Here is a 12,799-nt window from a genome sequence, read left to right on the forward strand (position 1 = left end):
CTTGAAAAGTACATAGCGCCCTCTCTGGATTTTATGTTGAAAACAAAGTTTGGCATTGGACACTACGCACTGACTCACCAATGCAGCCTTTATTCGGCAACTGATGCTAAAAACTGATTGAAACATGATTTTTTAGCGGTTTTACAATCAGATTATTTGCACTGTTTATCTCCATTCATAAAGCTCAACAAGGCTCACGAACTTATAAATCCGAAATAAACATTAACAATCATAGTTTGATCAACCAGACACTGGGCTGGTTGAGTTTTTATGAGGGGTGGTCAATTTCCTTATGGTCAATCCTGGAGGCCTATTTTGATCTACACCGCATGTGCAACAGCCAAGGCCAATCTTTATTTTATCAGAAAATACTGCTCAACAAATGTCTTGCTAAGCGAAACAATAAGTTGCCAACAATCTCTTATGAAACCTGCTTGGCCTATAATCTGTTTCGCCTTCAGGCAAGATTTTTTTCTGTGCTTAGCAATTTTCTGTGCTTACTACAAGCTTTATTAAATCTGGCACATGGAGTGGACAACATGTGAACGCGGACTTTGTCTTGAGTGACATAACATGGTTTCCATCAAACAGCAAATTAGGGCCCCTTTTATGACGGACAACAAGTCGAACAGAACACTCAGAAGACAAACCATTTACCCGACATTGGAATAAATAAAATCTATCTCTGAACTATTTGAATAAGGGTGTGTACCGATTTGATGATCATGCCGGCCGGAGTGTTATCTCATTAAACAATCAAGATAAGTGAAGTAAACCAAACAGCGGTCATGCATAGACGATAAATGAATGTCTATGTCATATCACAGATGAGTTTAAATTATTTTTAGCCTGCTATCCCGGCGGAGGCTAAGTTCGCTTCGCAAGATGGCTCCTCTTATTTCTGAGGAGCTTGCTACGGTGGATTTCGTTGTAATAGGACTATACTTTCTCTTCGTTTTGTTGGTTGGACTCGGGGTAAGTTGACAATGGTTTAATTTGGCCTATTTAGTTCACCCTTGTTGATCTAGTGGTCGTTTGGACTTTGACTCTGCCATATATTATGTGTTTTAGTAGCTTGTTGTTGTGGTAGACTCAAAACAATCGCCATTTTAGGCCTATTAGTCAAATTTCAGACAAACCAAAATTGCAAATTGGTTGATATATTATTATTTCTCATTGACAAAACTGATTTTATGAACTTCTATTTGAAGTCAAATGTTCGAACGAGGGGAGTGGGTATAGGGTTTAAACATAGCTCTCACGCGAAGCACACTGGCCGCGCGCCCCTCTCTTTAATTGCTTGGTGAGACCGACACCCCAGTATACACAGTATAGGGCGCGGCGGACCCAACATCGACTGATTCAATCCAGGCTTTATCGGTTACCAAACTCAACTCAAACTGGTATAAGGAACTGTTCACAACTAGCCTCTATTGTTTGTCAACAAAGAATGAACACTATTCTCAACTTCTTGTACGTAGAACAGTTGTTCAACCCCTCTTTAGGTTTCAATAAGGGTTTATAGTTTTGTGCAAACTTGAGAGTTCCGTAATGCCAGTCACGTGTTCAACAAAGAGTTTGTCTTCACGTGATTTTAACGGAATCTTATTGGCCAGAATTAATTGGTTGCAAACCGGTGGGCGTTTTGCTCTTTGCTAATTGGTCATTGTGTGAATATTCTTGGTGGCCTAGGAACGCCCAAATGAAAGTACTAGATCTTCTTGACCAAGACAAACAACTTTAATAACACAGAAGCCAAACCTTTTATTGCAGTCTGTCTTGTGGTTTAATTTGTATTATTTTGTTCTCCAACAGTCCATGTTTAGGTCGAATAGAGGCAGTGCACAGGGTTATTTTCTCGCTGGGGGATCGATGTTGTGGTTTCCGGTGAGTACAGACCACAGGTGTCTATCCAGCAATTTAAAAAAAAATTGTTAACATTTTTAAAAATCCAAATACGAATAAACTCACTGCACTAAAACCTACCCCAGTCTAAACAAATCAATTAATTTACACCAACCTTATGTATTTTTTCATTTTGAATAACATTGCCTCGCTGGATAAAACAAATTTGTACCAAAATGTTGGCTTTTAGTACAAACAAAAATATTTTCGAATTTGGTTGAGTATAAAGCAAAGTATCAATGATATAAAACTTATATCTTCTTTTTGTATTTGTATTAAAAATCATATTACACCGGTAGGCCTATAATTTATGTTAAACTGGGTTTTTATTTTCATTTGGATTCATGTCTATTGAACAAAATTCTGGTCCCAAACCAATGTTGACATACAAGTTCTTGTAGGGGTTTCAGTTTTACTGGTTGTCCTAACTTTATTTTATTAATCTCTATTCTGAAGGTTGGGGCATCGCTATTTGCAAGTAACATCGGCAGTGAACATTTCATAGGACTAGCTGGTTCTGGAGCTACCTCTGGTATTGCAGTGGCTGCATTCGAACTCAACGTAAACAATAATTATATTATTTCACCCGTATTATGTTAACTTTTCCCCCCTCCAGACTTTCTTAATATTGTGTGGCGTGTTACCAAATACAAACAACAGAAAGGCCTGTTTGAATTTGTAATTGTGAAATTTGTCTTCATGTCTCTGTAATTGTTCTCATACAGACAATAAACAAGTAAATTGAATATAAAGTCCTATTTTATTTTCTGATTTGTCACCCAAATAAAACAAAATTTAGAGTTGAAGATCACTTACTGAAAAGAAATAAAACAAGATTCAAAATTGTATAGAACTACAAAAGAATATTAGTTTTGAGGCATTGCATGGTGAGGTACCAATGTATTATTTGGTTTACACTAAGACTGTAGGCATATTGACATTAGCTGTGTAGATTTTGATTTTTTGGAACTAACTCTTGCTTTTTATTTTAACAGCCATACAACATCTAAATACAATTATTCAATACAACATTTTTTTTTCTTATTTCCATCAGGCGTTGGTGATAGTCCAGTTACTAGGATGGATATTTCTACCTGTCTACTTAGCTGGAGGGATCTTTACAATGCCAGACTATCTCCAGAAGAGGTTTGGTGGCAAGAGGATCCAGATGTACATATCCCTCCTCTCACTAGCACTCTACATCTTCACTAAGATCTCGGTAAGTGACAATTTAGGGCCTACTCTGTTGGATGACTGCTCTTTCCAACAATAATTTGGTGGGTTGTCCAATAGGGGCTTCAGACCCCCTCCTTCTCATAACCCCACCTCTTTGGTGGTAAGAGGAATTCCAGATGTATAACATCTGTACCCTCTCTAGCACTCTACATCTTCACTAAGATCTCGGTAAGTGACAATTTAGGGCCTACTCTGTTGGATGACTGCTCTTTCCGACAATGTTTTGGTGGGTTGTCCAATAGGGGCTTCAGACCCCCTCCTTCTCATAACCCCACCTCTTTGGTGGTAAGAGGAATTCCAGATGTATAACATCTGTACCCTCTCTAGCACTCTACATCTTCACTAAGATCTCGGTAAGTGACAATTTAGGGCCTACTCTGTTGGATGACTGCTCTTTCCGACAATGTTTTGGTGGGTTGTCCAATAGGGGCTTCAGACCCCCTCCTTCTCATAACCCCACCTCTTTGGTGGTAAGAGGAATTCCAGATGTATAACATCTGTACCCTCTCTAGCACTCTACATCTTCACTAAGATCTCGGTAAGTGATGATCACAGAGTGAGGACTAGGGCCTACTCCATTGTATGACTACACCCCTATCCCAGGCCTGATACTGAAGGTTGCCTCCATTGAAATGCATTAAAGTGCCGATTGAAATCCTTTGGTAGAAATTTACAATTTCCTCATAGGGTTCCCTTTACCAGGAAGAAAATGCCTTGGTGCCTTTGCCCTTTCAAAAACGAAGCATACCAGGATTGCAGCTCTCGAATGTGAACATTCATTCATATTTCAGTTTTCTCACTATTTTAAAAATGTCCTTTTTTTGAAAGAGTTTGCTTTTTATTGCAAAAGTCTCTACACCTTTTGCAGATGTAAAAGATGTTTTTAAAGATTAATGTTACAGAGTTTTTACTTAGCAAGTCTGCTGTTTTGTTCTTTCTTTCACAGTTTTTTTCACAGTTTACACCATTAAAATTTCACAATTTTTGTTCTTAATTATTTGTGCAGGTTGATCTCTACTCAGGAGCACTGTTCATTGAGCAGGCCTTACATTGGAATCTTTATGTGGCTATTCTATCTCTCCTGGCTATAACTGCATTGTACACAGTGACAGGTTGGTGAAAGAAATTGCACATTTCTGAACATAAAATTGTTTTAAAAAAGTGAATTAAAGTTAGTCAAAGTGAGTCCACATAATGGGTGCGTTCGTTTAGCTTCCCTGTGTCATGCCCGGTGTGTGGCGGTTGTTTTTTTCCAGGACGAACGTGGGTAATTATCTGCACACATTCGTCCTGGAAAAAAAAACGTCACACACCGGGGTCGACCCAGATATAGCATGGCTCAGGATAGGAATCAAATCAGTTCCAAAGAGGTGAAAGGAAGGGAGGAGATCGCCAAACTGACCTAACTGCATCACTTTTCTGTAGCAGTTTGATGTGAATACCTAGCCACTTGAAGACTCTTCAAAACCAATAATTTATAATTATTCATTCTTATCCTGTAGGTGGACTAGCTGCAGTTATTTTCACCGATACCCTTCAAGCTGTTATAATGCTAATAGGAGCAACGGTGCTGTGTATCATGAGTAAGTTATTATTCATACCTTGCTTTATTAAAACCGCCTCTAGCTACCGGGCAACCTAGGTAGTCTAGTTGGTAAGACACTGCTCTAGAATTGCAAGGGTCGTGGGTTTGAATCCCACCCGAGTAATATGCCTGTGATATTTTTTCACAGGACTCGGGAAAGTACTGAGTATACAGTGCTAACACACATCGGTGTATGGGTAAAAACAAAAATTAATATTCTTTATCCCCGATGCAAAATTTAACATCTATTAAAACAAGTTCAGTTTATCCCTGAAATAGAAAACCAACTGAATTACAGTAACTAGAGTAAATAACTGGTTCTTCTTAGTAACAGCTATTATACATCAGACCATATAATGCAAAGTAGGATCCCCAGAAGTAAAAAGTGTAAATTAATTAGTGCAAATGTAAAGCAAATAAAACAACATCTTTCTAATACAAAGTGGTATAATATAAAGTTTCTTCTCAAAACACATCTATTCAAATTATCTTATACTTAATTATTCATTTGGTTCCTCTGAGCGCTTAGAGACTTTCTTTTGGAGGTGTTAGACGCCATAGAAATGCAGTTGTCAAAAGCCTCTTGCTAAAGGTTACCAGATAATGAGATATTTACTATGGTTTATTAGTGTTTACCCTTGCAGCTATCATGACATCATTGAATAGTGATATTTGTTGAGGTTGTTAAAGTGAACAGATTAAAATGTGGACTTTGATCTATCAGAAGTGAAGGCCAGTCCTAGATATTGTTATCAACAAGGTTTAAATGTTTATTTTCTTTATGCAAGGCCAATGTACACTCGGCAAAATATACACACAAAATCAGCCAGAAAATATTAATATTTTAGAAACTTTCTTAGTAGGGTGTGGCCAGCTGGGCCCAATTTCAGGGCTCTGCTTACCGCAGAATTCTGTGCTTACGATCATGTTTCCCCGCTTACGTGCAAGCGCCAAATTTCTGCGCTAGCCTTGTAAGCGTAGAATGCCTAGTAACGTGGAGTACGCACGCGCAGAAGCCAAAATTCACAGCTAACCTGTGAAATACGCTTGCCGTAAGCACATAATTCCCTGCTTCCGTAAGCGCCGATTCCTTGCTTACGGTAAGCAGAGCCATGAAATTGGCCCCTGGGCTGATCATGATGCACCAGTTCATCATTGGTTCACTTTTCCTGCACTGGAGAATGACCCACAATAAACCATCATAGGGCAGCCATCTTGTTCACCCGTTCAAATCAATGTCACCAAACAAGAACGTCAGGTCTCGTTTTTGGCATGTTTTGAAGACACAAATTAGATGTTTGAAAGTGTAAGTAAAAATATTTTCATGAAAAAGTACATCAACACACAAATAATGAACTCTACATCAAAATGTATACAATGCAGCTTTAATAATTTTAAAAATGTACCAACTACATACTGAGGCTGCAAAAAGATTAAAACATTGTAAAAAAGTAGACACTCTCACCCTTAAGGGGGAACACAACATCAGTAAACAAGTGAGTCTTTAATTTAGCATTGAAAAACCCCATGAATTACCCCCCCCCCCCCTTTAAAAATGGAGGTAGTGCATTCCTAGATGCAAGAGCACAACAAAAAGTACAGTGCCCTGACCTTAAGAAAAATAAACAAATGTTGTCTCCTCCAAACTCCAAACTCCAAACTCTAGGTTTCATCGAGGTAGGAGGTTACTCTGAAATGAAGGAGAAGTTCCTATCTCCATTGGCCTATGCCAACATCTCCAAGCTGGACCCTAGTAACGACTGTGGGAAGGCTCCCAATGATTCCTTCAGTTTGCTGAGGGAGCCTTCAGACGATGAGCTACCTTGGCCGGGATTCATATTTGGACAATCTATTGCTTCACTGTGGTACTGGGCCACTGATCAGGTATGGTGACAAACTAGTGGGTTAACTTTAGAGGAGTGGTTATTGTAGAGTGTAGGTATTGGAAGGCTCCCAACGATTCCCTCAGTCTACTGAGGGAGCCCTCTGACGATGAACTGCCTTGGCCAGGATTCATATTTGGACAATTTATTGCTTCACTGTGGTACTGGGCAACTGATCAGGTATGATGACAAAACTAGTGGGTTAATTTTACATTCAAGTGAACGGTTTAAGTTATAAGTATCAGTAACAATAGTCTTTCCATCAATGCCTGATTTTATTGGATATACATTTGCTTTAATACTTAAAAATACTTTAAATCTACTATCTTCTTTAGGTAATTGTACAGAGAGCCCTGGCGGCCAAGAACCTGTCACATGGTCAGGGCGGTACCCTGATGGCTGGTGTCCTGAAGATATCGCCAATGTTCCTCATCGTCATGCCTGGCATGATCAGTCGTGTTCTTTATCCAGGTAAGTTCAAACAAACTCCGATAAAAAATTGGCAAACTAAATATTCAGCATATTTTTCACCATATTTTTCATATTGTTTTGTAGTGAACCTGTGCCCAATTTCTAAGCAGAAAATATTGCTTAACAGTTGTCTACTAAACATAAATAAGCAGGACACCAGTCACAACTTGTACATGTGACCTGGTTGTTTGGTTGGTAACCTTATTCTGGTAAGCTTAACTACTTTTGGGGTATAAGCAGTTCTATGACATTTGGCCCAGGTCAGGTCAATTTAACGATATATTAGACCAGCCTAATTCTCCTTCCAGCCCTTATTTGGCTACATTGATTTGAATGGAAGAAAAACCAAGATGGCCCTCCATGAAAGAAGTTTTGTTGCTTTTCTTCCTCTCATCCATTTTGGTATGTAGACGTCGTAGCTTGTGTTGATCCCGACGTTTGCCTGGCTGCATGCAACAATGCAGCAGGATGCTCCAATTTGGCGTATCCCTTATTGGTCATGAAGATCCTGCCCATAGGTAAGTCTTGAATTTGTTTCTATCTTTAAATAAAGGTATACTTTATGGTAATCACTCTTAAAATAAAAGGCAACAAATTCTTACTTGGTTTGAAGTACGCAGACTTTGATAGTATTACGTATTTTGAGAATTATTTCACTTCTTATTTCTTCTCTTTATGCCCAACTCTGCAAGCAATAATTGTTCAATGTGTCTGCACATTCTTAATTTTGTCAACGTCTTCTTTTTTATGCTGTATTTTATTTATAAATTTGTCATGCTAAAAATATTCATGCAATCCCGGCCCTATTTCGCTGGGCACCCGCCCCTGGTCAATGTTGGCTCTCCCCGCGCGGTCTCCGCCAATGCACGGTCTCCGCTCCAGCTAGGGTTAACAACATTGAGTGGGGAACCAGGGGAGGTTGTGTTTAGTTACACATGGCCTAAGCTTTTTGGCCAAGATTGTAGGTTTATTTCTTAACAAGTCAACTCTGCTTCCTTCAGGTGTGAAGGGACTAATGCTAGCCGTGATGCTCTCAGCTCTAATGAGTTCATTAACCTCCATCTTTAATAGCGGAAGTACCATCTTCACAATGGATGTCTGGAGGAATCTCAGAAAGTTCCCCAGCGATGCGGAAATGAAGAGTCTAGATTTGAAGACACGGCGGAAGAAAGAGCTTGAACTTATGATTGTTGGAAGGTACTCAAAAGACATTCTTCAGAAGTTTACTCTGTAGAGATAAGTCCAGGTGCACGCCATCTTGAGGGCACCTGTTTACTCTGTAGAGATAGTTCCAGGTGCACGCCATCTTGAGGGCACCTTGGTTTTGGCTTTGTGTTGTGTCAAGCATTTAAACTTTTCTATGCAGCAAAGTGGTTCACCAACTAATCTTGGAGTGATTTTGATGAAACTCCCGTGTGCCACATTCGGTATTAAAAAAAAAAAAACTTTTTATTGCACTTTTGGCAAAAAAATCGACAGGGTCAGTCGGTCGTTTTTTTGTTTTTGTTTTTTCAATGGGGCCTATGTCAGAGGAGAAAAAAGAATTCGGTATTTTTACAAAAACATAGTTCTGCTATCCAATAGTGGTTGATTCTCCCGTGAAGATGGCTCACTTGACACATCCAAACATGTTGCTGTTGAGGGGTCAAATTGGCGTAGTTGGATTTATTATCGCCTTCCTTCTTTTGGACTCGGTTCGAATCACGCCGGGGGAACTTAAGTGAACTGAGAGTCCTTGGCTTGACAACAAATGAAATGAAATTAAGAGTGGAGGATAGTGCCAGCGGACCCAGAGAGTAAAGGTTTTTAGAGAACAACTGTATGTCAAAATAATTTGCTAAGGTCCCCCCTTGCAAATAAAAATTCTTTTGATTTTGGTGTCTTTGTACTTCTCAGAGTGTTCGTCTTGGTGCTGGTGTGTGTCAGTGTTCTTTGGGTTCCGGTCGTTCAGCAGTCCCAGGGAGGGCAACTCTTCCAGTATATTCAAGAAATCTCGGCCTATCTATCCCCTCCGATTGCGTCTGTCTTTGTGTTGGGGATTGCTTGGGAACGCATAAATGAACAGGTTAGTGCATTTTGGAGTTCGGAAGGACAGAGAGATTTGATATGGTAGTTACACGCTTAGTCAAGCGTTAAAGGCAGTGGACACTATTGGTAATTGCTCAAAATAATTATTAGCATAAAACCTTACTTGGTATCAAGTAATGGGGAGAGGTTGATACTATAAAACATTGTGAGAAACGGCTCCCTGTGAAGTAACGTAGTTTTCGAGAAAGAAGTAATTTTCCAGGAATTTGATTTTGTGACCTCAGATTTAGAATTTGAGGTCTCGAAATCAAGCATCTGAAAGCACACAACTTCGTGTGACAAGGGTGTTTTTTTCTTTCATTATTATCTCGCAACTTCGATGACCGATTGAGCTCAAATTTTCACAGGTTTATTATTTCATGCATATGATGAGATACAGCAAGTGAGAAGACTGGTCTTTGAAAATGACCAATAGTGCCTACTGTCTTTAACAAATTACTATCATCGACTGTGGAATCTCAATTTTGAAACAAATTTTTACCAATTGAATTTAACACTAAGCTTGCTACGAGACAGTATTTACAAGGAGAACTTAAGAGTTTGAAAAACAAGAGCTAAGCCAATAACACCAGCTTTTAGGAAGTAAATAATCTTATTTCTCCTTTTCACTACCAGGGTGCTTTCTCTGGCTTAATGTGCGGACTCGCCGTTGGCATTACGCGTATGATCCTGGATTTCATCTACGAGAAACCAGCGTGTGGCATGATGGATGAGCGCCCCCTTGTGGTCCAGAAACTCCAGTTTCACTACATGTACTTCGCCCTGCTCTTATTCGGCATCACATGCATCGTCGCGATTTGCATCAGCTATGCTACGCGGAAAGTACCGAAAGAATATGTAAGTGGCTGGGTTTCGTTTGTTCTATTTGTTTATTTTGAGATCTCTATTTCATCTTGTTAAGAAGTGACACAAGATCGTCCAGCAAACACTATAAACTGCTTCTATCCATCAAAGAGTATTGTTCACATGGATTGTGTAATGACAGAATGCAACATTTCATTCCAATTTAAGAGCACATGCATCGTCGCGATTTGCATCAGCTATGCTACGCGGAAAGTACCGAAAGAATATGTAAGTGGCTGGGTTTCGTTTGTTCTATTTGTTTATTTTGAGATCTCTATTTCATCTTGTTAAGAAGTGACACAAGATCGTCCAGCAAACACCATAAACTGCTTCTCTCCATCAAAGAGTATTGTTCACATGGATTGTGTAATGACAGAATGCAACATTTCATTCCAATTTAAGAGCACTTTGTTTGAGAGTTTTCACTCTACACTTTTTGTGTTTTTGATGAACTGCTATCTCTCTATCGCCATAGCTTTATCGTCTGACCTACAACACCCGCTTCAACACCAAAGAACGCCTGGACATCAACAACTTGCACAAGCGTAGAAAAACACCCCTTGACAGGAATGGTACAGACAACCTCAGCATGGAGGTGATAGAGGTTAAGAAAGGCAGTGAGGGCTCTTCCATTGACGATGAGGGGTATGATGCGAATCCACAGAATGGGAAGGATGTTGAGAAATACCTAGAGGCAGGGAATGATGATATGACAGCTCCTGTTGATGTTAGAATCAGCAGATCAAGTGAGTGGGGAAATCTAAGCTTTATTCATGCTTTTGAACAAATTGATTTATTCTGTGTACGTTTCATATCATTAGGTGCTCTCCCTTGTAAGTACAAGTAGCAAATGCCAAAACACACTAAAGTCAGCGTTTGGATGAACTACTCTCAATCAATAGCTGACTAGGCCTTAAGCTACTAGAAAGGTGGGGCTGAAAACTTGCATAAAATGAGGGGAAAAAAACACACCAAAAAACAGTTTATCTGAGGAAAAAATTCTAAAAAAATTGGGGGAAAAAAATAGTGGTAAATTGTTTTTGCTAACACAATCAAATTAAAATGTGAACGGCCTATAACCCATACATACACAAATTAATTACCGGAAAGTTAAAACAAAATATTAAAACAATTCCAAACTACCCCCAACTTTTACTCCTTCGATTCTGCAGGTTCCGACACCGAAGCATCTACCAGTCACTCCCTCTGCTGGAAGTTCTACAACTGGTTCTGCGGCTTCTCAACCAACAGCCCCGAGGAGAAGATGACCGCGGCCAGACGGAGGCTCGTGGAGCGTAAGCTGATGTCCAAGCTCCACCAGACCAAACGAGACAAGGTCATCTTGAATACCTTCTTGGTGGTCATACTCTCTGTTGCCGTCTTTCTGTACAGCTTCTGGGCATAAAAAGCTTCTGGGCGTAAGAGGCGTAAGAAGCTTCTGGGCTTAAGGGCCTTAACAAGGTCATCTTGAATACCTTCTTGGTCGTCATACTCTCTGTTGCCGTCTTTCTTTACAGTTTCTGGGCTTAAGGTCAAACCCCACAAGCTCTTACAATTGTATTAAACCCATTGAGTGCGTTGGGTGGACTCCTGTGCCCTTTAGAGTTAATTTGACTTTAATGTGATGTTCTCATTTTGTCATTTCAACCAACTGCCATAGCCACAAAATTGCACTGTCATTTTAACCACCAGTATTACATTTTAAATATTTAAGCGCACAGTTCGAATACCTTCAGTCTCTCATTGTTTTTATAATAACAAGAGGTTGATTGACAAAGAAAAGAAGAAAAACAAAGACAAAATGTACATTTTTTATAGTTTTGATTTTTACTTTGCAATCTTTGCTTCGCAATTTACTTTTAATTTAAAAAAAGAAAACAATTAAATCTTTATAAACTCATTTAGATTTCATTTAAGTTTCTGATTATTACATGTCTGTTTATTTTTGTTTAACGGGATGGTATACCTTTGGTAATTACTCAATTATTGAGCATTAAAACTTACTTGGTAAAGAGCACTGGAGAGCTGTTGGTATTATAAAACACTCTTCGAAGAAATGTAGTTTTAAAGAAAGAGGTAAATTTTCACCCACAAAATTTGAATCTGGAAAAGGCTTCAGGCTTTTTTCACACATCTGAAAGCACACAATTCTAATCAACAAGGATAGTTAGTTGATGTATCATTATTTTCTTGCATCATTTTCGATGACCAATTGAGCCAAAGTTTTAACAGGTTTGTTATTTTCTGCATGTTGTTGGGATACTTAGTGAGAACACTGGGCTTTGACAAGTGTACCAAGAATATACCCTGCCTTCAATCATACTTGTTTACATTTTACATCTTGTTTGGGAATAAACTCAGATTTGACAATAGACTAATCCTACCTGCCGTCAGTGCTATTCCAAGTCCTGTGAACAAAATCCACGGGAATAGGAATATTACTCAGGTGAGATTCAAACCCAAGACCTTTGCAATTTTAGAGCCTTGTGACACGAGGCAATTTTTACAGGCAACTTGGAGGCAACCAACTGCAGTGTTATGCTACAGGACCACTTCGGTAGTACATGATCCAATTTTCATACAATGTCTTATTATAAACAAGAAAAATACCTAAACATTGAAATGTGAATGGTTTTTCTTCTTGGAGATTGCCTGGAACTGGTTGCCTGTAAATTGCCCAGTTTGACATGGCCCTAAGAGCAGTTGTCTTACCACTAGACTGCCGAGCTAGAACGGATGCTAGAGGCACTTTGATCCCTATATTTTAGCATTCAAAAATGGTACATGT

General features: G+C 39.2%; 1 protein-coding gene across 1 annotated transcript; it reads left to right on the top strand.

Annotated features, from left to right (window-relative positions):
• The first annotated feature begins 1,825 nt into the window (after positions 1-1,825).
• LOC117303118 (sodium/myo-inositol cotransporter 2-like) lies at positions 1,826-12,020 on the top strand. Its single transcript, XM_033787212.1, has 13 exons — positions 1,826-1,887; positions 2,362-2,466; positions 2,960-3,124; positions 4,148-4,253; positions 4,644-4,724; positions 6,393-6,610; positions 6,945-7,080; positions 7,491-7,598; positions 8,082-8,277; positions 8,977-9,145; positions 9,784-10,005; positions 10,487-10,757; positions 11,184-12,020. Exons 1-13 carry the CDS (start codon positions 1,873-1,875, stop codon positions 11,414-11,416), a joined length of 2,025 nt encoding a protein of 674 aa, XP_033643103.1. The 5' UTR covers positions 1,826-1,872; the 3' UTR covers positions 11,417-12,020.
• The last annotated feature ends 779 nt before the right edge of the window (positions 12,021-12,799 follow it).

This window comes from Asterias rubens, chromosome 19 (assembly GCF_902459465.1).
Source record: "Asterias rubens chromosome 19, eAstRub1.3, whole genome shotgun sequence".
NCBI lineage: Eukaryota > Metazoa > Echinodermata > Asteroidea > Forcipulatida > Asteriidae > Asterias > Asterias rubens.